Source organism: Mustela lutreola, chromosome 10 (genome assembly GCF_030435805.1).
Source record: "Mustela lutreola isolate mMusLut2 chromosome 10, mMusLut2.pri, whole genome shotgun sequence".
NCBI lineage: Eukaryota > Metazoa > Chordata > Mammalia > Carnivora > Mustelidae > Mustela > Mustela lutreola.
The window spans coordinates 78,622,960-78,649,813 of NC_081299.1; the positions used below are offsets into that span (position 1 = coordinate 78,622,960).

Below are 26,854 nucleotides of genomic sequence, written 5' to 3' on the forward strand. Positions count from 1 at the left end.
CAGCATACTACGGCAAACAAAATGAAACTGCATCGTACTCTTCCTGGCAGCTGACACATCTTGATAAAATTGAAACCATTAACATTATTTAGAAGGTACTCTAATGTCAATGGTGATGAGGTTAGGAATATGTGAGCTTCTATGTAAATTTATGACCAATTACAGGAAATAAATCACTTCACACTTGTTTCACTCTGTACTTTTAAAGCTACATCAAAGTACATTTGATTTAACCTTCAGCTGAAGCACTGATAAAATTCAAATGTTTAGCAAAACATCCTCGTCAAAACGAAGTACTTCTTTTCTATCTGGACTGAACTGTTAAGAGGAATCATTCATCTCTAAAGCTAAGTCATGGGTTTTATCAGTCTATCTAATTACCCAATTTTAATCATTTTCTGATAAGGGATTTATATCTAAAATATATAAATAACTTCTACAAATCAATTATAAGAAGACAACCCAATTACAAAGTGAGCAAAGGATCTGGGTTTGCTCTAAACCCAGATTTCTCTAAAGAAGAGTATTTCTCTAAAGAAGGGTATTTCTCCAAAGAAGATACAGATGGCTAATAAGCATATGACAAGATGCCCAATATGATTAGCCACCAGAAAAACACAAATCAAAACCAAAATGAGATGACCTTCATAGTTTCTAGAGTTGGCTGTCACAAAAAGAAGAGATAATATCAACTATTGGCAAGCATGTGGAGAAACTGGAACCCTCAGACACAGCTGGTAGAAATGTAAAATGGTACAGTTCCTTTAGAGAACAGTATATGGCAGTTCTTCAAACGATTAAACATACAGTGATAATATGACCCAGCAATTCCACTAGTAAGTAACATTCAAGGCAAATGAAAACATATGGTCACAATGAAATTTGTACATAAATGCTCACATCAGCATCATCTATAAGAGTCAAGAGGTGAAAACAATCCAAATGTCCATCAACCAATAAATGGATAAATACAATGTAGTATACCCATTTGATGGAATATTATCAGGCAATAAAAAGGAATGAAGTACTGATACATGCTACAAATAAATGAACCTCGAAAACATGCTAATAAAGAAACCAGTCACAGATGACCACATATTGTATAATTCCATTTACACGAAATGTCCAGAATCAGGAAATCTGTAGAGGCAGAAAGTAGATTAGTGGTTGCCTAGGGCTGTGGGAAGGGAGCTTGTGGGAAATGAGGAATGACTGCTAACGGGAATGGTATTAGCTTTGGAGTGATAAAAACATTCTAAAATTGTGGTAATGGCTGCATAACTCTGTGAATAGACTAAAAACCACTGAACTGTACACTTAAAATGGGTGAACTGTAGGGACGCCTGGGTGGCTCAGTTGGTTGGACGACTGCCTTCGGCTCAGGTCATGATCCTGGAGTCCTGGGATCGAGTCCCGCATCGGACTCCCAGCTCCATGGGGAGTCTGCTTCTCTCTCTGACCTTCTCCTCGTTCATGCTCTCTCTCACTGTTTCTCTCTCAAGTAAATAAATGAAATCTTTTAAAAAAAAAAAAAAATGGGTGAACTGTATTATATGTGAATTATTTCTCAAACCTGTTTTAAACATATATATGTATAGAAATCAGATAGTCATTTGGTGGGTATATTTCCAATGGAGATATTGCCATATTGAAAATAAATAATTTCCTATTCAGGAAATGTAGAAAATATAACTGATTTAAAAAAATTCATCAACAATGAGAATCTTCAACATCCAATTTTTTCCTCAACAGGAAAAAGAAGTAGTGGCTACCTTCTCTAGCTTCATTTTAATAGGCAGAAAATATTTGCAGTAGAAAGTTTAATGCTGTATACAGAAGTATTAAGTAAAAGGAGATTAATGCACTGGTAGCATTCAGTTTTTTCCAGAAACTAATTTTAAAAATACATAATATACATATATAGCTACAGATCTACACTCTTTTGTCACTGAACACAAAATGAATTATCAAACAGAAAAGATTAGTATCCCTCTCTTCCTCATTCTGAGGTGCTCATAGGCTGCTTAGTTAAGATTGGGCACTTGTAAACCACATGACCTCATGAATGCTATCTTATCATATCACAGGTTCCTCAGACTGACCACAACAACTTAAATCAGACAGGCAGCAAAGTAGCATGAAGTCTTTGACACATATTATTGGTATGACATTTTAGCTGTCCTGTTCATGGGGAGTGAAAATCTGATTATCTCAAGTCCAACTGCATCTGTGAGATAGGGTCCATAAAAAGCACATGATTTATGGCACTAAAGACTTCCAACCACAATTTAAAGTTTTTAGTTTCTGTAAATCTGAGGGAGCTAGTTCATCTTTTATCAATGCTCCTTTCGTTGACAGTACGTTTGTAGAAGAACACATTTACAAATGTTCCTAGTTTGAAAAATACTATGCTACTGTTTCTTTTAAAAACTAGCATTTTAAAACTGAATTACTGGATGCAAAAGAAAATAAGGTTTTAAAAATGACTGGCTACATTTCAAGATCTTGGCATAGCTGAGGAAACTGGACTTTTGGATTTAAGAATATGTAGCACTAAAAAAATAGGTGTGAAGTATTGGGTAGCTTGTGTAACAGGAAGAGACTATCTAAATTAAACGGGAAAGATTCAAATTGGCTCTCAAATGCTTTGTTTGGGCCCAGGTCTTAAAGAATACAATTTCAAACATAATCAGGGAAGAAGACTCTATTTTATGGATTTCGTCTTATTTAAGAAAGCTTTATCCTCAGCCATCAAATCAATCTCTCTGAATGCTATTTTCGGAACCACACATGACGAACTGATCAGGCTAAGTCTCTGGTTTCAGAAGCGCCCCTCTCTACTGATCTCCCTGTTGTTTTTATAGCTGCTGCTTCTCTCTCTCCTGAGCTCTTTACTTGCCTCCAGACGTTTGTATATGATGCCCTCTCTGCCTAAACACTTTTCTACACTCCTTTTCCTGGCTATCTTCTACTCCTTCTTCGACACAGTTCAGGTAGCCCCACACCCAGAGACTTTGGGATGCATTTCTCATGGTTCTACCACAGCGCTGTCCATATAGACTATTCTCCCTACCAGTCTGAATTCCTTCACAAGTGGGACTATGACTTCTAGATACCCAGTGCAGGACTGGGATGGAACGCACTTTAAAGATTACTTAGCATGACTGCTTTAGGATGCAGTAAATGAGGCAAGGCCTGAGGCATGTGTGGGAGCTAAATGATGTCAAATGCTCACTGACCGAGTGACTGTATGAAGTAAACCGGCATCCTAAGGGCATACAGTTAACCAGTGATAGAACCAGACCTAGAATCCAGGTCTCCTGACTCTAAGCTCAGTGTTCCAAAACTGATAGTTTCTCAACCATGTGTAGTAAGTTCTTTTTGGAGAACAAAGACACAATATTCAGAAACAAAACTAAACATCAAATTAAAAAACAGGTTGGGGCGCCTGGGTGGCTCAGTGGGTTAAGCTGCTGCCTTCGGCTCAGGTCATGATCTCAGAGTCCTGGGATCGAGTCCCACATTGGGCTCTCTGCTCAGCAGGGTGCCTGCTTCCTCCTCTCTCTCTGCCTGCCTCTCTGCCTACTTGTGATCTCTCTCTGTCAAATAAATAAATAAAATCTTTAAAACAAACAAACAAACAAAAATCCAGAACTGTTATTAAGAATTTGATAAATTACACATATATCTATAATTTTTCCTCTCTTCTCCCTTTTATGGATGCATTTAGAAATACTGGCATGATAATGAAAGGAGAAAGTAAGAGTTAGATGGAGAGTAGGGATAATTAATTAATTTTTGTTTAAAGTAGGCTCCCCAACCAATGTGGAGCCCAACACAGGGCTTGAACTCATGACCCTGAGATTAACACCTGAGTTGAGATCAAGAGTTGGGAGCTTAACCAACCAAGCCACTCAGGAGCCCCAGGATAATCAGCTTTTAAACAAATGAAACATTTTAAAAATGAGTACACAAGTCTTAAAACTCGAGTATACGAGTAAAGTCACTGGATTTTCAGACTCTAGCTCATTTGGTTGCCCAAATCAGGCTGAATGAAATCTTTAAGCATAACCTATTAGTTTCACTTAAATGTTAACAAGTTCTTCTAATACTGTAGTGACATTAAAATCTTACTGGTATCATACATATTGATGAAATGGTTTCTTTAAAAAAATTATATGGTTTATTTTGTGTAGTGTAAGTCAACAGTTAACCATGTAATTCATTGTAGGGGAGAGAGAGAATCTTAAGCAGGATCCACGCCGTGTTGAGCCCAATATGGGGCTTGATCTCACAACCCTGGGATCTTGACCTGAGCTGAAATTGAGAGAGGCTTAACTGACTAAGCCACTCAGGTGTTACTGAAATATTTTGAGCATTTATATCTTATTTTTCTCATATCTAAGACTGAAGAATATGCTATTAGATGGTGTTTTCAGGGGAATGCTAATGGAATAAGTCTCTCCTATCCTTAGTCAATAAAGTCTATTAAAGAACTGCTATAAGCAAACCTGTCACTATAGGTGTTATAGTTACTTCTAGTTCCTTTAAGAAATGCTTATTATTGGGGCATTTAGGTGGTTCAGTTGGTTAAGTGGCTGACTCTTGATTTCAGCTCAGGTCATGATCTCAGGGTCCTGAGATCAAGCCCTGAGTTGGGTTCCATACTCAGCAAGGAGTCTGCTTGAGGATTTTCTCTCTTCTTCTTCCTCTGCCCCCCCCCCCCAACTTGCCCTTTCCCACTCTCTGTTTCCCTAAAATCAATCAGTCTTTAAAAAAAAAAAGATGCTTATTATGTCTTTACTTTTCATGATCTAAGTGGTATTTGACATCCAGTTTCCCTTAAGTGGTTTTTAAAATATTTTATTTATTTATTTGACAGAGAGATCACAAGTAGGCAGAGAAGCAGGAAGAGAGAGAGAGGGGGGGGGAAGCAGGCTCCCCACCGAGCAGAGAGCCCAATGCGGGGCTCCATCCCAGGACCCTGAGATCAGGGCCCGAGCGGAAAGCAGAGCCTTAACCCACTGAGCCACCCAGGTACCCCATCCCTTAAGTAGTTTTTTATGACTTACATTTCCAATCTAATTGTTGGAACCACTTATTAAGCAATTTATAGATTAGCACTAATAGGCATTGTCTCACCACAATGCATTTGAAAATCTAGCTATTCTTGTTTACTGTAAAGTACTATTTAAAAACTTGCCACTTAGTGGGGTGCCTAGGTGGCTCAGTTGGTTAAGCGTCTGCCTGCGGCTATGGTCATGATCCCAGGGTCCTGGGGAATTGAGTCCTGCATCGGGCTCCCTGCTTGGTGAGGAGACTGCTTCTCCCTTTCCTCCCTGCTCCTACTAGCTTGTGCTCTCTGTCTCTTTCTTTGTGTGTGTGCGTATCTCTCTCAAATAAATAAAGAAAATCTTAAAACAGAACAAAATCTCTCCCCAAAACAAAAAAAACTTGCCACTTAGTACCAGAAAACACAGAAGTGCTCAAAGACTAATGGGATTTTAGAAAGAAAAAAGAAAAGAAAAGAAGAGAGGAGGGGAGGGGAGTAGGAGAGGGGTAGAAAGGAGGGGAGGGGAGGGAAGGGGAGGGTAAAGAAAGGAAGAACAGAAAAAAAAAAAAAGGGAAAAGAAAAGAGAAAGAGAGAGAGATGTTTGAAAGACTTTCCACTGGTCAAATTCAGGACAATTTGATTACCAAGAGAACTGATTGAATCCAGGAGTTCATAGTACTGTGTTAGGATTTTTGAAAGACTCTTAGAAATATAAGGCTGACTAAGGCATAGTCTTTGCCTCAAGGAACTCACAGTTTAGCCTGTCCCTAAGCATCAAGGACAGTATAACAATCCTTAATTAAAATAAGCAAAATTGGGGTGCCTGGGTGGCTCAGTGGGTTAAAGCCTCTGCCTTCAGCTCGGGTCATGGTTATAGGGTCCTGGGATGGAGCCCCAAATTAGGCTCTCTGCTCAGCGGGGAGCCTGCTTCCTCCTCTCTTTCTCTCTGCCTGCCTCTGCCTACTTGTGATCTCTGTCAAATAAATAAATAAAATATTTTAAAAAATTAAAAAATTAAAAAAATAAAACAAGCAAAATTATGTGCTGTTGTTTTCTCCCATTTCTGAACTATTAAGTACTCACTATCAATATCAACCATATAGTCTTTGTTAAATTAAGTGTTCCACTTTCCCCAGCAGATTGTAAATTCCTTGAGAGTAAGACTACACTGTACTTTGCATAGCACAATATCAGAAAAATAGCCCATAGTCTCTTAATAGTCTCTTAAGGTTATTTATTTTGTCCTTCAGTTCTGAGTACCAGATTCAAATCCCTCATTTCTGATTGATTCTATAGTCTCTAATTTGGCTGCTTACCCAGATTTTATCCTAAAACTCTCTTAAGGCTTATCCTTCCGTAGTCAATGCCCTGAAGAGGCTTCTTTCCTGGGTATCTCATCCTCTCTAGGGTCTAATTCCTTCTCTTACCTTGTTTTTTACTTTTAACTTCCCTTTTTTAAGTGATTTCATTATCTCACCTTACCCTCTTCTACTGGACCTTTTTTGTCATGTTCTGAGGATTCAACTCTAGTTCTTCAATGAAATCATCATCATCAGAAACACCTATTTTCATCAGCAAATTCAAACATCTTTTTGACCTATAGTAGGAATAGGATACATACAAAGAGGCATATAATTGGGTCAAACACTGCCCCTCTTCTATGAATATAGCATAAAACTGGAATGTGGTCTAAAAGTCTTAAATAAAAAGTAGCGTATCCTGTGTGGTGTTATTATAGTTTTTCCTCTGTGTTTCATATTCTTTTTGGAGGCAAAGAATGAATGGAAAGATATACAGTCTTGGAGATTTTAAGAAATTAACCTAGAAACAACTGCTAGAAGTTTGGTTACAAGTTAAATAATAAACTCCTGTAGCAGAATGTATTGAATAGCTGAGCTAATTTATGTGCTTGGGTAAGCTTATATTTCTTAAATAATAAGTATATCTGAAATGGGGTAACTATTTTTATATAGTTCTATGTTTCTGGGAATGTCAAATTTGGCTAGAAAATCTCAGTTGCCTCTGTTTTCAGAAAATCAACTAAGATTTAAAAGTTAAGATTTTAGTAGCACCTACTGGAAACTGAAGTAGAATCTCTAGGGTCAAGTCACACCAATTCCCCAGTTTCAGATGGAAGAGAAATCCAGAACCTGATGCTGGAAGAAAAGTAAAGAATACTAGGTGGTAGTAGAGTTCTACTAAGTAGACGTTAGGTTCCCATCTGAGAGAAGTAATTAATTTAATTTAATTCACTACATCTAACGTGTGACAATTAAATGGGTCGGCAGGACTGTGGGAGGACAGTGGGATGTAGCAGATCAGAAGTCAGGATGCCTGGGCAGTAGTTCTGGCTCTGCCACCAACTAGCTGTGTCACTTTGGGTAAGTCCTGTAACACTTATGCCCTCAGCTTCCTCATTTATCAAGTGAAAAACCAGATAAACTTTAAGAACACGCCTGGCTTTAAAAAATGTGAATCTGAAATCTCAGCTTTATGTCTTCTACACAGTAATATTATTGCAGACATTAAATATTGTACATTGTACAATTTTGAAATCTTATGACTTCAAATAAGATAAAATATCTAAGATTAAACGGCACATATAAAAGGAATAGGAATAACAAAACTAATTTAAAAAAGTCATTAAGAATGAATTTTTAGGGGTGCCTGGGTGGCTCAGTAGATTGTCTGTCTGCCTTCAGCTCAGGTCATGGTCTCAGGGTCCTGGGATCGAGCCTCGCATCAGGCTCCCTGCTCAGCCTGCGTCCCCACCTCCCTCTGCCTGCTTCTCTGCCTACTTGTGCTTGCTTTCTACCTCTCTTGAATAAATAAAGTCTTAAAAAATAAAATTAAAAAAAAAGAATGAATTTTTAATAGGAAGTTAAATGAAGGTTTTAAGATTTAAAAACAGTGCTAAACATTTTTTTTAAAGATTTTATTCATTTATTTGCAAGGCAATGCACAAGTAGGGGGAGTGTAGCAGGCTCCCAACTGAGCAGGGAGCCTGACACAGGACTCGATCCCAGGACCCTGGGATCATGACCTGAGCAAGAAGGCAGATACTTAAATGACTGAGCCACCCAGGTGGCCAGAACTAAACAGTTTATTTAAAAAGCCTTAAAGCAATTTTCAGAGGAGTACAAACACAATCTCTCATTATCTACATAAGACCTTCAGCAGCAAAAAAACCCCAATTTTCCTACAGAAAGGCTTGTGTGAGCTCCTGCATGATATTTTACATTGCTTTAACTAGAGAAAAAACAAATTTAAGGGAATAGGTTCTTTTATTAAAAAGTTGCCACACTGGGGGGTGCCTGGGTGGCTCAGTGGGTTAAGCCTCTGCCTTCGGCTCAGGTTATGATCTCAGGGTCCTGGGATCGAGCCCTGCATCGGGCTTTCTGCTCAGTGGGGAGACTGCTTCCCTTTCTCCCTCTGTCTGCCTCTCTGTCTACTTGTGATCTCTCTCTCTGTGTCAAATAAAATCTTAAAAAAAAATTGCCACACTGGGAAACTGGGCACTTTTTACTGTAACAATATGCATGAAAGCTTGTAACTCCCATCTATGGAAATTTTTTTAAACAATAATTCTAAAACCAAGATTCAGTCATCAACAGAATACTGTATTTATTCCTTACTTCTTCCTCCATCAGTATACTGTTGCTATCAATACAGTTTATAAAAATGTCATTCTTATCCTCTGTAAACTAGGTAATATCCTTGGAGTTTTGCAAGATTTAAAAGGAAATAAAGACTGGTAGAAACAGGCAATACAGAATAAGCATATAGTTAAACAAAAATATTATTATTCAGTTTGAAATAAAGAGGAAAAAAAAAGCTACCAATAATTACAGCCGAATTACTAAGTTCCTTTCTACCTTTGATATTCTGATTTGAATGTCTAGATGAAGATCCATGTTAAATTTGATCAACGTTAAATGAGCCTTTAAGCTTCTTTATTAAAAGTTTGGGGCGCCTGGATGGCTCAGTGGGTTAAAGAATTAGCCTTGTCTCAGGTCATGATCTTGGGATTAAGCCCGCCTGGAGCTCTGCTTTTCCCTTTCTTCCCTGCTCATGCTCCCTCTTGCTGTCTCTGTCTTTCTCTCTCTCAAATAAATAAATAAAATCTTTAAAAAATAAATAAATTCAAGTTCAAGTGATTTTATTAACTACTTTTAAACTGGGAATGTAGAGCAAGGAAAAAAAGATACACAGTTACAAAAGGGTAGTCTGTCATTTGATTATAAAAGCTCCTCATTTCAAAAATTCTAGTTTTGGGGCTCCTGGATGGCTCAGTTGGTTAAGCCTCTGACTTTGGCTCAGGTCATGGTCCCAGGGTCCTGGGATCGAGCCCCACATTGGGCTGCCTGCTCGGAGGGAAGCCTGTTTCTTCCTCTCTCCCACTCCCCGTTCTTGTGTTCTCTCTCTTGCTGTCAAATAAATAAATAAATAAAGTCTTTTAAAAAAATTTCTAGTTTAATAAGGGAGTATACACATTAAACATATTAATAATGGACAGGACATTCAAAATACTTTCTGGTAGATACTTTACTAAATCTATAGCTCAAGCATGAACAGTTATCAGAACTGAAAAAAGATTACTCACATATAAACATTTTCTAAGGCAAACTTCAGAATGGGCATTCTTTAGATTTCCTTTTATTTACTCAAACTCCTAATTTTGTACTTGGCTGGTAGAAATAAAAGATTCTTGTAACATATGGTAACTTCAAAGACTATCTCCTTAACAAAAAAGACAGGATGACAAAAGCCCTGGGTACTGGGAATGAGCACAGAAGCTATCCTTTAAATGAAAGTTGGCTTCATCTATCTGGGTTGTATGTTATTTATAGCATCCTATAATCGTGTTTTACATAGTTTTGTTTCTGGCCAGCTTTGTCCTGAAATAGCTTATATTTCTTCAAGTTCTTCAGGAAGGGAGTCTCAGTAATTGTTCAGTGACAGACAATTCCTCCTGTCAAGTTCTTTAATAAATCATCCATCATTCTCTAATAAATGGTAAAAAAACACACACAACGCTGAAGATATCTTTCTTAATATATTCATTCTTTAAGAGGATCAGAGAAGTTTATAATTTAATTAAAATAACTACGTTGAAATACTCTCTTCTTGAAGTTTCCTTTCTGGGGCTCCTGTATATACAGTCGCCAGTTTCCCTCTCTTCTCACTGGTAGTTCTGATCTCCTTTATTGGCTCTCTTGATCTGAGAGGTCAGGAGTACCACAGACTTGCTCCTAGAACCCCTTCCCTTTACCTATGAATAACATTTATAGGTAATAAATAACTACTATACCTATTTTTAGCCCCAACATCTATTTAGAACATCATATATACCCACTGCCCACTCCATATTTTCATTTTAATGTTTAATAGCAATCTTAATTTTAACATAAACAAAATAGAGGTCTTGATAGTCTACCCTTCCGAACCTCAGTAAATGTAACCAACCAATCATTCAGATGTCAAATAAAAAAATCTCTGGAGTCATTGACTGTTTTATCTTATGTCTCTCATACAATCCATCAGCAAGTTCTCAACCTCGAAAACCTAGCTTTTAATACATTCCACTTCTCCCATTCTTCTAAGGATGTGGCTAACATTTCCACTTCTCTCATCCTTCTAAGCCACCTTTGCTCTTACCTAGACTATATTAACAGCCTCCATTTCCCTGTTTCTATTCTTGCTCTCTTACAATCAATTCACCATACAGCAGGCAGGGCAAATCAGATCACATCACTCTTTGCTTAAAACCATCCAAAGGCTTCCCACTGAATCAAGAATAAAACAGTCTATTTATCTTGGCTTATAAAGCGCTATTTAGGAGTTGATTTCAACTACCTCTTGAATCTTATCTCATACCATTTTCTTCCCCACCCTCCACTATACTCAAGCCACATTTTAGTATGATTTCTCACGAAGTCCACTACATTTCCCTCAAGGTCTTTGTACTAGTTGTTTCTTCAGCCTGGAACGTTCTTTCCACTGATTTTCTGCACATCAGGAAGCTTCTTTGCATTCCTATCACAGCTTTTACATTACCCTACTAGCAAAGTCTTTTGAAATTACATTTTGAAATTACATTACATTCCTATAGTTTTCTTTACTCTGTCTCACAAAATTGTAGTTTGCTATTTTGCATCATTTACAAACTTGCTTCATTATGTCTCAAACAAGGGAGGGTATTAATGAACAAAAATGCTCTAAAGATTTTTTCTTTCTTTTTAAAAATAGCATGGAGGACAAGGGGAGATGGAGAGGAGAAGGGAGTTGAGGGAAATTGGAAGGGGAGGTGAACCATGAGAGACTATGGACCCTGAAAAACAACCTGAGGGTTTTGAAGGGGGGAGGGGTGGGAGGTTGGGGGAACCAGGTGGTGGGTATTGGGGAGGGCACAGATTGCATGGAGCACTGGGTGTGGTACAAAAACAATGAATACTGTTAGGCTGAAAAAAAATAAATTAAAAAAAAAAAAAGATAAGGTTTGTTTTGTTTGCCTTCATATTCTAAGTTTAGTATCTTGCAGTCAAATGAAAGTCCTGCTTCAAGCAAGCTTCTGCTACTTACTGATAGGTGTCTGTGGACATGTTATTTGGCCTCTCTGAGACTATATATAAAATGGGAATAATAATTTTCACAAGATAATTGTGAAGATTAAAATAATCATCCAAAGTATTTACACCCAGTCTAGCAACTACCACTAGCATGCTTAATGAAAAAAGGGAAAACTTGCTCTATGTATAAAACTTATTAAGCAAATATGACTAGAATTAATTTTTTGAGATTTTAAGGACATAAAGCACATTAAAACTATTATGACACAAAAATTCAGCAAAGCAGGTGTGCCTGGGTGGCTCAGTCATTATTAAGCAATTGCCTTCAGCTCATCCCAGGTTCCTGGGATTGAGCCTGCATCAGGCTCCCAGCTCAGCGGGAGGCCTGCTTTCCCTCTCCGACTTCCCCTGCTTATGTTCCTGCTGTCGCTGTCTCTCTCTCTGTGTCAAACAAATATATAAACTCTTTTTAAAAAAAAAAAAATCAGCAAAGCTGTTTAATACAAAAAGATTTAATTTTTTGCATGTGAATTATCTTTAGACTGGAATAAATTTACCTATTCCTACGTCTACCAGAATATATCACATCAAGAACAAGTAAAAACACAATTTATATTCGAAAACGTATTCAGATCAGCTGTTTAGTATACATTTTCCTATACAATAGTACTGTAAAAGGCAGCAAGGCTCCAAAGGGCCCAGAGAACCCCAGTCAACTGGTAATAAAGAGTTGGGTGAACAATAAGATTATACTTCTCAGTATGTCTATACCTACATGAGTCCTGAGTATATTTCTTTTAGTTTCTAAATGAGAATAATTTTCTACCTTCTTCTATTTCCCTTTCCTGGCATTTAGAAAATATTCTTTGTCTTCAATGGTCAGTAGCCATAAGAAGACAGACCTATGTTGCAAAAGTACATGGCTTATTCATTCCTGGAACCTACAATTTTGGTTTATGTATCTGACTTATATGTTCCTGATGCTCAATCTGTGTGACAAATTTCTTCTCATTTTTCAAAACCCAACCCAGATGTTGTTACCATTTTATTGCTATATGTTTCAAAGGAGGCATAGCATATGGTAGTTAAGTGCATGAACAGGCTTGGAGTCCTATAGTCTGAACTCCTACTTCTATCACTAACTACTGAATGACCATATTTAATACCGCAGAACCTTAGTTTTATTACATGCAAAACACAAATAATGACGATGCTTCCTATTTCATAGGAATGTCGTGAAGAAGCGATATAAATATAACATTTAGGACAGTGTCTGGTACAGAGCAACTCTTAAATGAATGGTAACTGCTATAATGCAGTATTTTTCATTACATATTATAATTTATTTGAATACTGATCTCTGTTGTTAGGCTGTGAGCCCCTTGGGGGATAGGAGTTGTGTTTCAGTCTGTATCTTTAGTTCTAGACACAGCGCCTAGTAGGTGATATAATGATAGACGGTTGGGAGGGCAGGAGGTGGGGAGGATGGAATAAGGAAAGACTTGAACTGGGATCCAGGTTCTTTTCTATGCATGCCATGAGGACAGGATGTACAGAGAGGGCAAGATTTAACCAAGGCTCTTGCCAGATCTGAGGCAGTAAGCATTTCTACAGTGGCTTCTAGGAGGGTCTTAGCAGGGTGTAAGAGGCTCCAAGTTAAAACATCCTTATGTGAAGTAGGTAAAATTAAGAGCATTATTAGCTAGGTGGTGACAGTAGGAACTGCTGGGGTCAGAAGTCAGAGCAGGCACTCCGACGGATCACAGTACACTGCAGTAAGTGAAGGTAAATCTCCATTTGCAACGCTGACAGGGAGGGAGAGGAAGCTCTGGGCGCTAGGTCAATTGCAGAATTCACTTCTAATGTTTCAGGGAGGAACAACACAGTTAAAATATTGTCATTAAGTGCCATTCTTTAGATTTTTAAATATTGATGACATGTTTTCTAATCTAATGTCTGTAAACAGCACAGAAAAGGATAGGCCAAACTCGATTCAATCCTGCCTCAACCATTTACTACTACTTGTATAACCAGGGCAAGTTACTTAATTATTGTGACTCTGTTTTCCTATTTATTCAACTGAGAATACTACCATCATGTGGGAATATGATGAGGGTTAGTAATAGTATATGTGAAGTATCTGACATAATGCCTGACCAATAGAGGGTATTCAATAAACAGTAACTACTATTGTTCTATTATAGACCTGGAAAGTTTCTCTCAACATTTCCTTCAACATTTTTTTTTAAGATTTTTATTTATTTATTTGATAGACACAGAGAGATCACAAGTAGGCAGAGAAGCAGGCAGAGAGAGAGAGAGAGAAGCAGGCTCCCCGCTGAGCAGAGAGCCCGATGTGGGGCTCGATTCCAGGACCCTGAGATCATGACCTGAGCCGAAGGCAGAGGCTTAAACCACTGAGCCACCCAGGCGCCCCTCCTTCAACATTTTAAGAAGTATAATAGAGTGACTGCTAAACAGTCACATGTTCACATATAACCTTAATATCTGAAAGTTAATTTTTTGTTAAAAGCTAAAGACTCTGGCAAATTCTAACACAGAGGGCAAAAGTTAAGTTGGAGAGATTAGACGGTCTTTGGTTATGGGCTTTTTTCTTCAGTGTGAAGTGCTATAGCACAAGAACGAAAATCACTAGAATAAGAAAGTGGTACCTTATGTAACCCTCTTAAGAAGCTGGTCTAACCAATAGTATATGGATAGTGCACTTAAAACCATTACCTTGGTTTAAAATTTCATTTGTTTTCACTTAACCTTTCTTTAGTTGTGAAACTTTGAAACAGGTCAATGTACTAAAACCTGCTCTGAAAACACAATGAATAGCAACCCCTAACTGAAGACCTATAATGATTTCATTTTATCTAGTAAATTTAATCTTGTCTAGCTTTGAAGATTCACCATAAGCTCGTTCTATTCACTCTGCCCTCACTTCCCACCACAAAATCACATTAATTTTTAATCGAGTCTGGCCTCTAAATCCCATACCCATGCTGGCTTACTCTCACCTCTGCACTCTTGTGTGGTCCCCGGCTGCACTGTACTTACCCTCTTCTCTACACATTTTCTCACTGGGGCCTACTTAAGCCCAGGACCTGCGCACTTTGAATAACACAATTAGCATCTCATCACAAACTGTTCTAGTCTTTACTTTACACAATCTAGCTCTTTACTTTAACAGTAGAAAATTCTACTCAGTTAATTTTCTTTTCTTTTTTTTTTTTTTTTTTAAAGATTTTATTTATTTATTTGACAGAGAGAAATTACAAGTACACTGAGAGTCAGACAGAGAGAGAGAGAGAAGGAAGCAGGCTCCCTGCCGAGCAGAGAGCCCGATGCGGGACTCGATCCCAGGACCCTGAGATCATGACCTGAGCCGAAGGCAGCGGCTTAACCCACTGAGCCACCCAGGCGCCCATACTCAGTTAATTTTCTTTCCATGTTCATGCAACACAAAAGATTACTTTCACAGCCCATACTAGAGTCAGACCTCTCATAAACCGTTTTCTGCCAGTCCTGATGAGGAGATTATCCTTATTTTTAGTTAAGGTACATGACAGGCAAAATTAATGTTGGCTGATTTTTAGATGAGTCTTGGAAATAAGGTCAATCCCCATACAATTTTCTTAATTCAGCAACATTAAAGCTTCCTAATCACTCTAAGTCAAAATTATAAAGGGAAGATGGCTTTACTGTAGTCAAAAATTCCTTTGAGAAAAGCTTTTGAACACAAGGAATAATTCCTAGGGTTCTCAAAACAATAAGAATTTCTAGAACATCTTATTTATAATTTGTTCTTTTACACATGGTTATTAGATCAGAACAGATTATAAAAACTGCACACAAATAAGTAAAGATTATACATAATCCTGAATCCCTTAAATGCTATCATGGTTGAAAAATCACAGGAATGACCCCCAAAATTTCAGGATAAGTCACATTAAACCACATTTAAGATTTATCATTTTTGTTACTGTTTTGTTTCTCCATTCAGAACTTAACTTAGATTGACTATCTCTGGGAGGTATTACCCAAAACACCCAGCTTTAACTGAAGGGTGTAATACCAGGAAAGAGTAATGTCCAAACTTTTTCCTTTGAGGTTTAAATTAATTTAGGGGTCAAAATGAGTTTCTTTCTTAACAAATGAGGTTGTACTACCCACTCAAATCTTATCATTGTGAATAAACCTTATTGTACAAATAATTCAAGATAAGAAACATGCTTTTATATTAATGTTTGGATAAGTTCTTATCATTAGAAAATAATAAAGGACAAGGAAACTGACCTAGAACCACATTAACAAAAAGTATCTCTCTAATCAAACACATTAATTTGAATTACTTGGAGTACTTAATAATAGTATTTGTCAATTTCATGAGTTGAATCTCACAGATTCAAGGTAGTGCCAGTTTAAAAAGTGTTTAGATACTAAGAAATCTGTTAACTGATATTAGGCAAGTATCCTTTTTTGCAATCTCAGTAATACCACCGTAAGGGAATAAGAAGACAAGAGTAAAAAGACTTCCCTCTATCTACAACGGTGAATAACACAAACCTATTTTAAAAGTATAAAGAAAACTTAAGTTTAATTGAAGTAACTTAATGACACCTGGACAAACTATCAAAGATGTTTAGATCACAATAAAAAAAAAATTTGCTGTGCAAATATTAATTGAGCATTTTTAGATCATGAAAAGGTTTGAGGAAAATTAATTCTCAATATTGGAATAGAACAATTCTTACTAAAAAGACCAATTTCTAAAATATTATTTAATTATAATCAGTGATCCACAGATAATATTTATCATAAAAGTCAGTCATAACCAGTCATATCCAGTAATAAACCAGTAATACAGTGTTGTTACAATACAGAGGAAGGAAGAAAGAAATATGTGAAGATCAAAATTTATCACTTACCTCATGATTCAGCTCTGCTATCTGATCTTTCAGTTCCCTAATATACTGGTTAGAATCAGACTTGTTAAGCTGTCCTTGAAGCTTTCCTTCTTCTTTCTGTTTTGTGACAATAAAACAAACCAAAAACAAAAGACAAATTTCACAGCATGTACTCAAATATTTGAAGATAGAGGACAGGATAAGGGCATATCCTTTAAATGGCTAAATTCTGAAATAATCTGTTCTCAAACTATCTCTGGAAAGTAATTTATAGTAAACTATACCAAGTACTTCTAAATAATGCTTAGTGGAAGCTGTTTACAACACATACAACTTATAAAATGTACTTCTGGAGACACTCCTAAAACCGACAATTGAATGAGTCTAGAGTGAAAAAACTACCCTAGAATTTCAAAGGCATTCTAGTTACCTTGAGCACAGAAGATTTTCTATCCATACCATAAGGGATTCAACATCTAGTTGAGAAGGTAGTAAGCTTCCCACAGCTACAGTGGGAATCAGCTTTTGCTTGGTGAACACAGAAGAGAAAAAAGAAAGGTTCTGCAAACCACTCTTAAAAGGGGAAGGAGAGCTCTGAATCTCTTCTATTTAATTAACATAGGAATGTATATTGGGAGTCCTCGATATAGCTAATTAAAAGGTGTTCCAATACTAACAGCTAGATCCAGAACCATACTGTGATCATTTTCCAGGCATACAGATTGGGAGGGAAGAAGCTGCCTTTTCCTTTACCATTTGAAAACAAATGTGAATTTTAAGACATAGGGTTGGGCGTCCAGGTAGCTCAGTTGGTTAAGCGTCTGTCTTCCGCCCCAGTCATGATCTCAGGGTCCTGGGATTGAGTCTGCCCAGGACTCCCTGCTCAGCCAGCAGTCTACTTCTCTTCTCCATCTGCTGTTCCCCTTACTTGTGCTCTCTCTCTCTCCTTCCCTCTCTCATTCTCAAAAAAACCCCAAAAACCAAAAACCAAAAAACAAAGACATAGGGATTATCAGAGGATGAAAATGAATTGTTTTTGACATCTCCAGATTTTTTTTTTAAAGATTTGTATTTATTTATTTATTTGACAGACAGAGATCACAAGTAGGTAGAGAGGCAGGCAGAGACAGAGGGGGAAGCTGGCTCCCTGCTGAGCAGAGAGGCTGATGCGGAGCTTGATTCCAGGACCCTGAGATCATGACCTGAGCCAAAGGCAGAGGCTTAACCCACTGAGCCACCCAGGCACTCCGCCCAGGCCATTATTTTTAAAGACTGTATTTTCCAAATCCCATTATGTGACGTGAGGAAGTACAGCTACAACTGAGTAGGTAGATATCTTTCCAAAGGGGACTAATTTGATGAGAATCACTCCTTCGGGTATGTGTTCAGCTGTCTTCTTTGATGGTCTAATTTTAGCATCATGCCATATTAATTGCCTTGAAATCATTAATTAAATGGAAAGTGCAATCAACTACTAAGAAGAAATCCTTGTGGATGAGACGGAAAGGCCAGATATTTGTGGGCTGAAATCGGATTTACAAAAGTTGCCTTTAAATCTGGTTCCCAGTGAAGGTGAAGTTCTGAAGGATTGTGGATATCCCATAGCATGAATATCATACAGGACAAAATAAAATTCTCAGGGTGAATAAAATTACAAAGTCTAAGGTAAGTTCTAATGTGGTAAGACAGTCCTTCAAGAATGCAAAATACTTTAGGTTTGAAAGGCTGTCAACTGACCATAACCAGAATTAATACCAATTCTTTCCTATAAGGAAACGTGTATGAAATAAAAATTTGGCATGATAGGAATCACTAAACCTGTTTTACAAAAAGTGATTAAGTGACTCCAAAGATCTGTTTTCTCCAAAGGTGGATTGTAGTAAGGTTTAGCCAAAAATTTTACACCTTGATTTCTTTAGAGGAAAGGCAGTATTTAACAAAAAACAGAGCAATTGAGAAATTTTACAATAAAGAAAAGGAATGTTTTAACTTAGGGGGAACAAAAAGACTCCTGAAAGGTATTTGTGAAAATCAAAGAAGCCCTCTTTAAGAATTTATGACTAAAAAACCCAGGTGTTCCTTGAATTTCTATTCATTGTAGAAAAAAGGCAGAATTTCAAAGAGAAAAACTTTATATATTTGACTAACATAACTGCATATAATTGTCTAACATAACTGCATATAATTGTTCTTTAAATTTAAATATAACCATATATAAGGTTAATAAAAGGGTTCTTCTGAAAAGCTTTTACATACAGAAAGTCAAAAGTTTACAAAAAAAATCCTCTGATGCCCATTAAACCATTTTCTGTACACACACAGAAATACACACATACCCAAGAAACAATTTCTAAGGACAAACTGAAGGCAAAGGAAGGATAATTAAGCAGTTCTGTGCTCTAGCAGTAACCCCATCCCTGCACAGTTGTCACACATTAGTAGCAAGCATACCAGTGTGACAGACACACCAGCTGGAAAGCTCTGCATAAGGTATTCTGATTTAAGTCTACTTTAAGGGAATATAGCTGGTATTTCAAAAACTAAAGTAATCTGAGAGGTTTCCTAACTGCTATTTAATAAAATATATAAATAACATTTTATCTAAAAGTCCATGGTTTTTATGTTCTGCAAATGGGCTCTCATTTAAATATATTGATTCGAAGCTCTTTAGGGTCCTTAATAAAGATAACTAAACACATTTACAATGCCAAAAAAATACCCAGTTAACTATATTCTAAATATTCCACAGGTTATTTATTTTTAAAATAAATGAATAAATCTTTTTAAAAAATGACAAGGGCAACTGAATTTCACTTTTGAGACAGTTTATTTGATTACCTAATATTTAAGATTCTTTTCTGCAAACATTTTTATAGCTTTCTATTTTCAAGCAAGTCCACATGGTTCTTTCTGATAAGCAGGTGGGAAAATGTCAGCTATCCTAATAAATTTACCAAGTAACCTGGATTTTCTTGGATGTTTTCTTTTGGTCTAGCTGATAACAACAACAGATTGCCAGTTAAGTGGTTTCCTAAGCAAAACTAATTAGGTAAGTGACAAACTTAAAGAACTCCAACACATCAACAAGTTTGGTAATTCTGTAATTTCAGTGAACAGACCTTAAATATATACCTTTTTGTCTTGCGATAAAAGAAAACTCTATATTAAGAGAACATAAAGTAATACTCATAAAAAGCTTAAATTCACTTCCACTCTTGGATCTTTCAGTAATTATTTTAGCAATTACCTTCATGATGTTTATAATAATCTAATTCATATTAAAGCCTTACGCTATAGAGTTCCATATATGCGTTCTCTTAGTCAAAAGGTCATCAAAAACCTAAAGATGTGCATGTTTAAGTGATTAGGGACAGAGTATAACTACTTTACTTTAACTTACTCTGAAATGCACCAAAAAATAAGACACCTTCAGTGGTAGATGGGTAAGTATTTAATAAAGCTACAATAAAAGAAATATATAAAAATATTAATTCCAGAATGGAGGTGGTAGATGTTCACTGTACAACTCAGCTTTTGTATGCTTGAAGACTTTCATAGTAAAATACTGGAAGAGGTCATCAATAAGAAAACAATACATGCCTGCCCCTCCCACCACTAGAAAACAAGCATTTAATCCATACCATAGTTCATTTACATATGTGAGAGGTATTTATCTCCCACAGGTTATTTACTGATGCGTCGTCTAAAAATCTACCTTTTGCTCTAAGATTAGTACTTTCTTCATATTTTACTAGAAATGTAAGAAACTGAAAAATATTAAATCATAAATTAGTACTTCATTAAAACAATATAATTTTAGACCAGGCTGAGTTACAGTTCATCTCTATAATACTTTAGAGTAGATTTTATGGTTGTTACATCGAGATCTATTTTCTCTCCTTCATTACATAGTGGTCATACAATAGGAATTATCCCCATCCTTAAGCCCACAGTAAGGCCCTGATTGGTGGGGTTTAAGCCAAAGAGCACAATCACATATTTGCGCTGTGGTGGCTGGTTCAGGTTTTGCTCAAATAGTATGACTCTCGAAACTTTTACTGGAAATTATGGGTTATAGCTTCTTATTCTGGATATTATAAGTAGGTACAAGGCTCACTTGTTAGCCATTTTAACACAATGAGAAAAACCTCCTAAGGATAAAAAATGAGAAGCAGAAGGGTGCCTGGGGTAGCTCAGTCAGTTGAGTGGCTGACTCTTGATTTTTGACTCAGGTCATGATCTCAGGATCTCATCCAGCTTTGTGCTTAGCGAAGAGCCTGCCTGAGGATTTTCTCTCCCCGCCAACTCTGCCCCTTCCCTTACTACTCACATGTGATCGTTCTCCAAAATGAATAATTTTTATTTACTTTAGATTTTTGACTTTTTAAAATAAATGAATAAATCTTTTTAAAAAATGACAAGCAGAGAAGAACCTTCGGACTCATGCCTAATGCAACACGTTGGAACCCAAATCAAACTTTTCCTGAAATATATCCTATTTCTGGACTCTTCAGGTACCTGAGCCAATAAATCCCCTTTATTATTTAAGCCATAAATAAATGCAGAATGTAGTTTTCTATTATCTGCAATAAAAAACATCCCAATGGGGTGCCTGGGTCGCTCAGTGGGTTAAGCTGCTGCCTTCAGCTCAGGTTTGATCTCAGGGTCCTGGGATCGAGGCCTGCATCGGGCTCTTTGCTCAGCAGGGAGCCTGCTTCCTCCTCTCTCTCTGCCTGCCTCTCTACCTGCTTGTGATCTCTCTCTGTCAAATAAATAAATAAAAAATCTTTAAAAACAGAACAAACAAAAAAAATACCCCAATGGATATTTTTAAAAATATGACTAAGTAAATGAATACAATAATATAAACAACATAACCTTGGAAATGCTTAAAACTGTAGTTCCCAAAGATGACTATGGTTGGGAGTTTTGTAAACACACTGATTAAGACGATCTATTTCTGGCCTAATGAATTCTAAATATCTGTAAATGGAGTTTGAAAAATCTGCACACTTTGAAAGCTACACGAGTGGTGGTCCTGATACAGCCAGTGTGTAGACCTATACTTGAAAGACACTAGTTTGTACCACCTTTGAAAATGAACTATTTCTTAAACAGATACTCAAAATGTATTTATACGCCAGTTATAAAGTACTTTTATCTTTTAAGAATCCCAAATAATATTTTACAAGTCTATACTCATTATAGAATTTATACGCCAGTTATAAAGTACTTTTATCTTTTTAAGAATCCCAAATAATATTTTACAAGTCTATACTCATTATAGAATTTACTTAGTATATTTTTACACATAAAAAAGGAAAACTGGTAAGGTTTCTTAAATTAATTTCTTTTCAATTCTGCTACCAGTTTTACTTCATATTATTTGCTAGTTTCAGCCGGTCAGTTCCCTGTCTACAGAGGGTGGTTCATTTTGAACTCTAATCCCTTTCTTGGTTAACCTAGCTCTCAAACAGATGATATTACTATTTTAAAGCTTAGTAAAATATGATGAGGAACTAAATAATGTTTAAGATCAGGAAAAAAATCCCATATATATGACCTCTATGACTGAATAGTAAGATAACTGTTCAAAAGAATAAAGAAAAACCAAAGATTTGAGGTCCAGCAGAATAATTACTGAAAAACATAAAAGTATCAGCATCTATGAGGACAATGCCAATAAATAAGGGATCCAATTTTCTATAGTTTTTATTAGGTAATGGGTTGATACAGTCAAAAAACTTAATTTCTTTTTAGTGCTCCAGAATTCACTGTTTATGCACCACACCCAGTGCTCCATGCAATACATGCCCTCTATAATACGCACCACCAGCCTCACCCAACCTCCCACCCCCCGCCTCTTCAAAACCCTGAGCTTGCTTCTCAGAGTCCACAGTCTCTCATGGTTCGTCTCCTCCTCCAATTTCCGGCAACTCCCTTCTCTTCTCCATCTCCCCATGTCCTCCATGTTATGTTCTTTAATATAACCATAAATGTGTGTAGAGGAATACTTAGCAAAAAAGAGCAGTGATTCTGGTATTTGACTACCTGCACTGTTTTTAATAACCTGCATCTGTTTTATTCCTGCAACCACGGGGAGCTGTAATCCAGGAAAGGATGCGGTAGAGATGGAACACGCCCAAGATGTGTCCAATATTCTGTTACAGTTGATTGGAAAATCAGTACATGCTATAGTCAGCAGAAAAGAAATGAGTATTTATCTGTGCAATGTGTGCATAGACACAGTAGAAAGTGGACACTTTAATCAGAGTGATCATCGCCTACATCTGCTGCACTCCAACATACTCTTTAAGAAGTTGAATAATCAGGGCGTCTGGGTGGCTCAGTGGGTTAAGCCGCTGCCTTCGGCTCAGGTCATGATCTCAGGGTCCTGGGATCGAGTCCCACATCGGGCTCTCTGCTCAACAGGGAGCCTGCTTCCTCCTCTCTCTCTCTGCCTGCCTCTCTACCTACTTGTGATCTCTCTCTGTCAAATAAATAAATAAAATCTTAAAAAAAAAAAAGTTGAATAATCAAATGTGTTGGTGGATCAAGCTAAAAGAATTAAGTAAAAATGTGAAATGTTTTCTCTATAGCTCTAAGCAGCTTGCTTTTCATGTGTCATATTGTAGCAAAACTGAGACTAATATGATGTTAACTTGCTTTAAACAACAACTGGGGAAAAACGTGGTGTTTAGTAGCATATAATATTGAAAAATACTGTGGAAGTGAGAGAAGAGGAGGCAGAAGCTCAGGTTTGTTTAAACTCAAAAATTAAGCCTCAATTTTTAAAGTGACATTGTAATAGGCATGTCTAAGAGTCCATTCATGTTTGTTTCTTTATCTATGCTTTTAATGCTGGGTATAATTTACCCTATCTTGCCACAGGAAGGACACTTCCTTAGAGACAGGAAGATAGCAGATTTTAAAAGCTGTGTTCAAGCCATAGGCTTTTAATACTCTGTGTGACTGAATAATTTGCTTAGAAGTCTTTGGGTTTTCTTAGAGAATTAAACCAGTTAATACCCAGTTAATGTGCTAGATGCATATTTGAGGCAGTTGAAAATACAAAACATAAAGCACCTAGTCTATCATTTACATCCTGCAAAAGTTTCCTTTAGCTTTTCAGTTTTTAGAATTTTCAAATCTACAGAGGAGCTGAAACAGTATGATTTCAGCTATATTCACTCATCACTATTTTGCCACATTTGCTTTCATTCCTTCTCTTTGGATATACAGATATCTTCTGAACCATCTGAATGTAGACTGCAGACATGACATTTCAGTACTATATATTTCAGCATGCATTTCCTGAGAACAAGGAACTGTTCCATGTAACTAAATGCCATTATCACGCTTAAATAGTTTAATTCCACAGTGTCACTGAATATGTAGCTCCCATTCAAATTCCCTTAAAAGGGCCCCAAATGGGTTACTACTGTCCAGAATCAAATTCAGGTTTATGGTTACATTGGTTATTATATCTCTTTGCCCTCTTTTAATCTGTAATAGTCAATCTGCATTTTTTTGGTGTCCTGACTCTGTTAATATTTTTAACAGTCCAAGTCTAGAGACTATATTATGCAAGGTAAAATACAAAAATCTCCCATTCCAACCAAACTCCAAGTACAGTTCTGTTTTTATTCCTTCTTTTCAAACCAAATAGGCAGCAGGATAAACCTAATATAGTGTATATTTAATGGTTGGTTAAGGGAGGAAGCGTAGAAGATAGAAGCACAGAAACTTAGGTATCTGAAGTCAAAGACTAAGAAAATATGTAGGAACAGAGAATTGATTCCATTTACTACAGCACCAAGAACCATAAGATACCTGGGAATAAACCTAACCAAAGAGGTAAAGGATCTGTACTTGAGGAACTACAGAACTCTCATGAAAGAAATTGAAGAAGACACAAAAAGATGGAAGACCATTCCATGCTCTTGGATGGGAAGAATAAACATTGTTAAATGTCTATACTGTCTAGATCAATCTATACTTTTAATGTCATTCCGATCAAAATTCCACCGGTATTCTTCAAAGAGCTGGAGCAAATAATCCAAAAATTTGTATGGAATCAGAAGAGACCCCAAATCGCTAAGGAAATGTTGAAAAACAAAAATAAAACTGGGGGCATCACGATACCTGATTTCAAGCTTGACTACAAAGCTGTGATCACCAAGACAGCATGGTACTGGCATAAAAACAGACACATAGACCAGTGGAACTGAGTAGAGAGCCCAGATATGGACCCTCAACTCTATGGTCAAACAGTCTTCAACAAAACAGGAAAAAATATATGGTGGTAGCTGAAAAAAATGTCATGCATCTGCTGGATGGCTGGAACGTCTTATTTTAATATCCTCATATTCCATGTCATGAGGGTTTATCATCTCAGTGAGAGATTCATCTCTGCTTTTGTTTCTTGGCTTAGTGTTTTTTGTTTTAGTTTTGTTAAAGATTTTATTTTATTTATTTGACAGGGACAGAGGGATCCCAAGTAGGCAGAGAGGCAGGCAGGCAGGCAGAGAGAGAGGAGGAAGCAGGCTCCCCGCTGAGCAAAGAGCCTGATGTGGGGCCAGATTCCCAGGCGCCGAGATCATGACCTGAGCTGAATGCAGAGGCCCCAATCCACAGAGCCACCCAGGTACCCCTTGTTTTTGTTTTTAATACCACAAAGTTAAACACCAAAGAGGTGTGCACCATACAGCAGCTTTTGTCTTGCTCCTTTGCCTATGAGGAAAAGGATAGATGATGCTACTCTGTTTACTAATGGTAAACACTGTCAGGCTAGGCTGGGTTAAGACCTGCCAAGTCCTTTGGAGTGCTGTCTTGGGATACTGAGACTTTTGAAGAACTAGTTTCAAAAAGCCTTTCTAAATCTAGGTATACGTCATTTCATCTTCTTGCCATTCTACTACCTAGCACTCTTATTTCTCGAGATCCTCTTCTGTTAGCTTAAAGACCATTTGCTCTAGACTATTATTTTCATACTCTGGATTCTTATCACCACTTCTTTCTCTTAGCAGCATTTTCTCCAGCCTGATAAATTAATAAGCTGTCCTCTTTTTTGGCATGGCCCCTGTACCTGTGCATTACCCTCACAGGTGGCTTGACCTAAGTATGGCCTAGATCCAACAGCACTAGAGGACTAAACAGACTCACTGGCTAACATATCAAGGATCACATGGAAAAAGCTGGTAGAAATCAGGTTTTGCTCCTACGTCTGTATTTGTGAGACAAACCATGGCAGGATTATGTATTAGAATTGTTTTTCTAAAAATGGTGTTGATAATTTTATGTTTGATTCATAGATCTTTTCCTAGACCCTCCATAAAGAATGACACTCAGCCAAAGTTGGGGAGTACAATCCTTAGCTGTCAAAGTTTGTCCTGTGTTCCTTAGCATTGAATGACTAGACAGCTTCCTATATATTCATCTCACTGATACCACATGCTCTTCTCTCATTTTTTCCCCCAAATGTTTATTTAAATTCCAGTTAGTTAACATATAGTGCTATACTCGCTTCAGGAGTATAATTTATGAAGTAATTCATCACTTACACATAACACCCAGTGCTCATCATGAGTGCCCTTCTTAAATGCCCATCACCCATTTATTTTTTTTTTAATTTAAATTAACAAATATTACCTACCACCCATTGCTAGAACATAACATGTGAAGCAGAGTATGATGATACTGTAGTCAGAAAAGTAGGCAGGAGCCAGAATACTCAGGGATGTCAAGGCCACAGTATGAGTGTGGCACTTCTGCTAGGTGCATCCCCACATACGTTCCTCCATCAACCCTGTTTGTTCTCTATCATTAAGAGTGTCATGGCTTGCTTCCCTCTCTTTCCTTCCTATAGGTTTATCCATTTTGTTTCTTAAATTCCACATGAGTGAAATCATATGGTTATTTGTCTTTCTCTGACTCATTTCACTTAGCATAATACACTTTAGCTTCATCCATGTTGTTGCAAATGGCAAGATTTTTTTTTGATAGGTGAGTAATATTTCATTGTATTTGCAGTGATTATTGTTAGATATGAATTTAGTGCCATTGTAAAGCTGGTGTTTCTGGTGATGTTCTCTGTTCCTTTCTAGTCTTTATTGCATTTGCTCCTTTTTTCCCAAAGAGTCTCCTTTAATATTTATTGTAGGGCTGGTTTAGTGGTCATAAACTCCTATAGTTTTTGTCTGGGAAAGTCTTTCTCTCACTCTCTATTCTGAATGACAGCTTTGCTGGATAGAATATTCTTGACTGCACATTTCTTTTCTCATTTGTTTAAAAGAAACATAAAGAGTTGATTTTGCCAA

The 26,854-nt window shown here is 37.0% G+C and overlaps 1 protein-coding gene across 8 annotated transcripts in view; it reads right to left on the bottom strand.

The window, feature by feature from the left end:
* The window catches only part of EVI5 (ecotropic viral integration site 5), a 205,135-nt gene that overhangs the window by 14,240 nt on the left and 164,041 nt on the right, over positions 1-26,854 (bottom strand). For 7 of the 8 annotated variants that reach the window (XM_059138558.1, XM_059138553.1, XM_059138554.1 and 4 more), the window contains one exon: positions 16,557-16,652. In XM_059138558.1, coding sequence (XP_058994541.1) covers positions 16,557-16,652 — 96 coding nt within the window. Of the gene's footprint in view, positions 1-9,195; positions 9,481-16,556; positions 16,653-26,854 lie in introns of those variants that run through there. The other variant, XM_059138560.1, reaches the window with a different exon arrangement.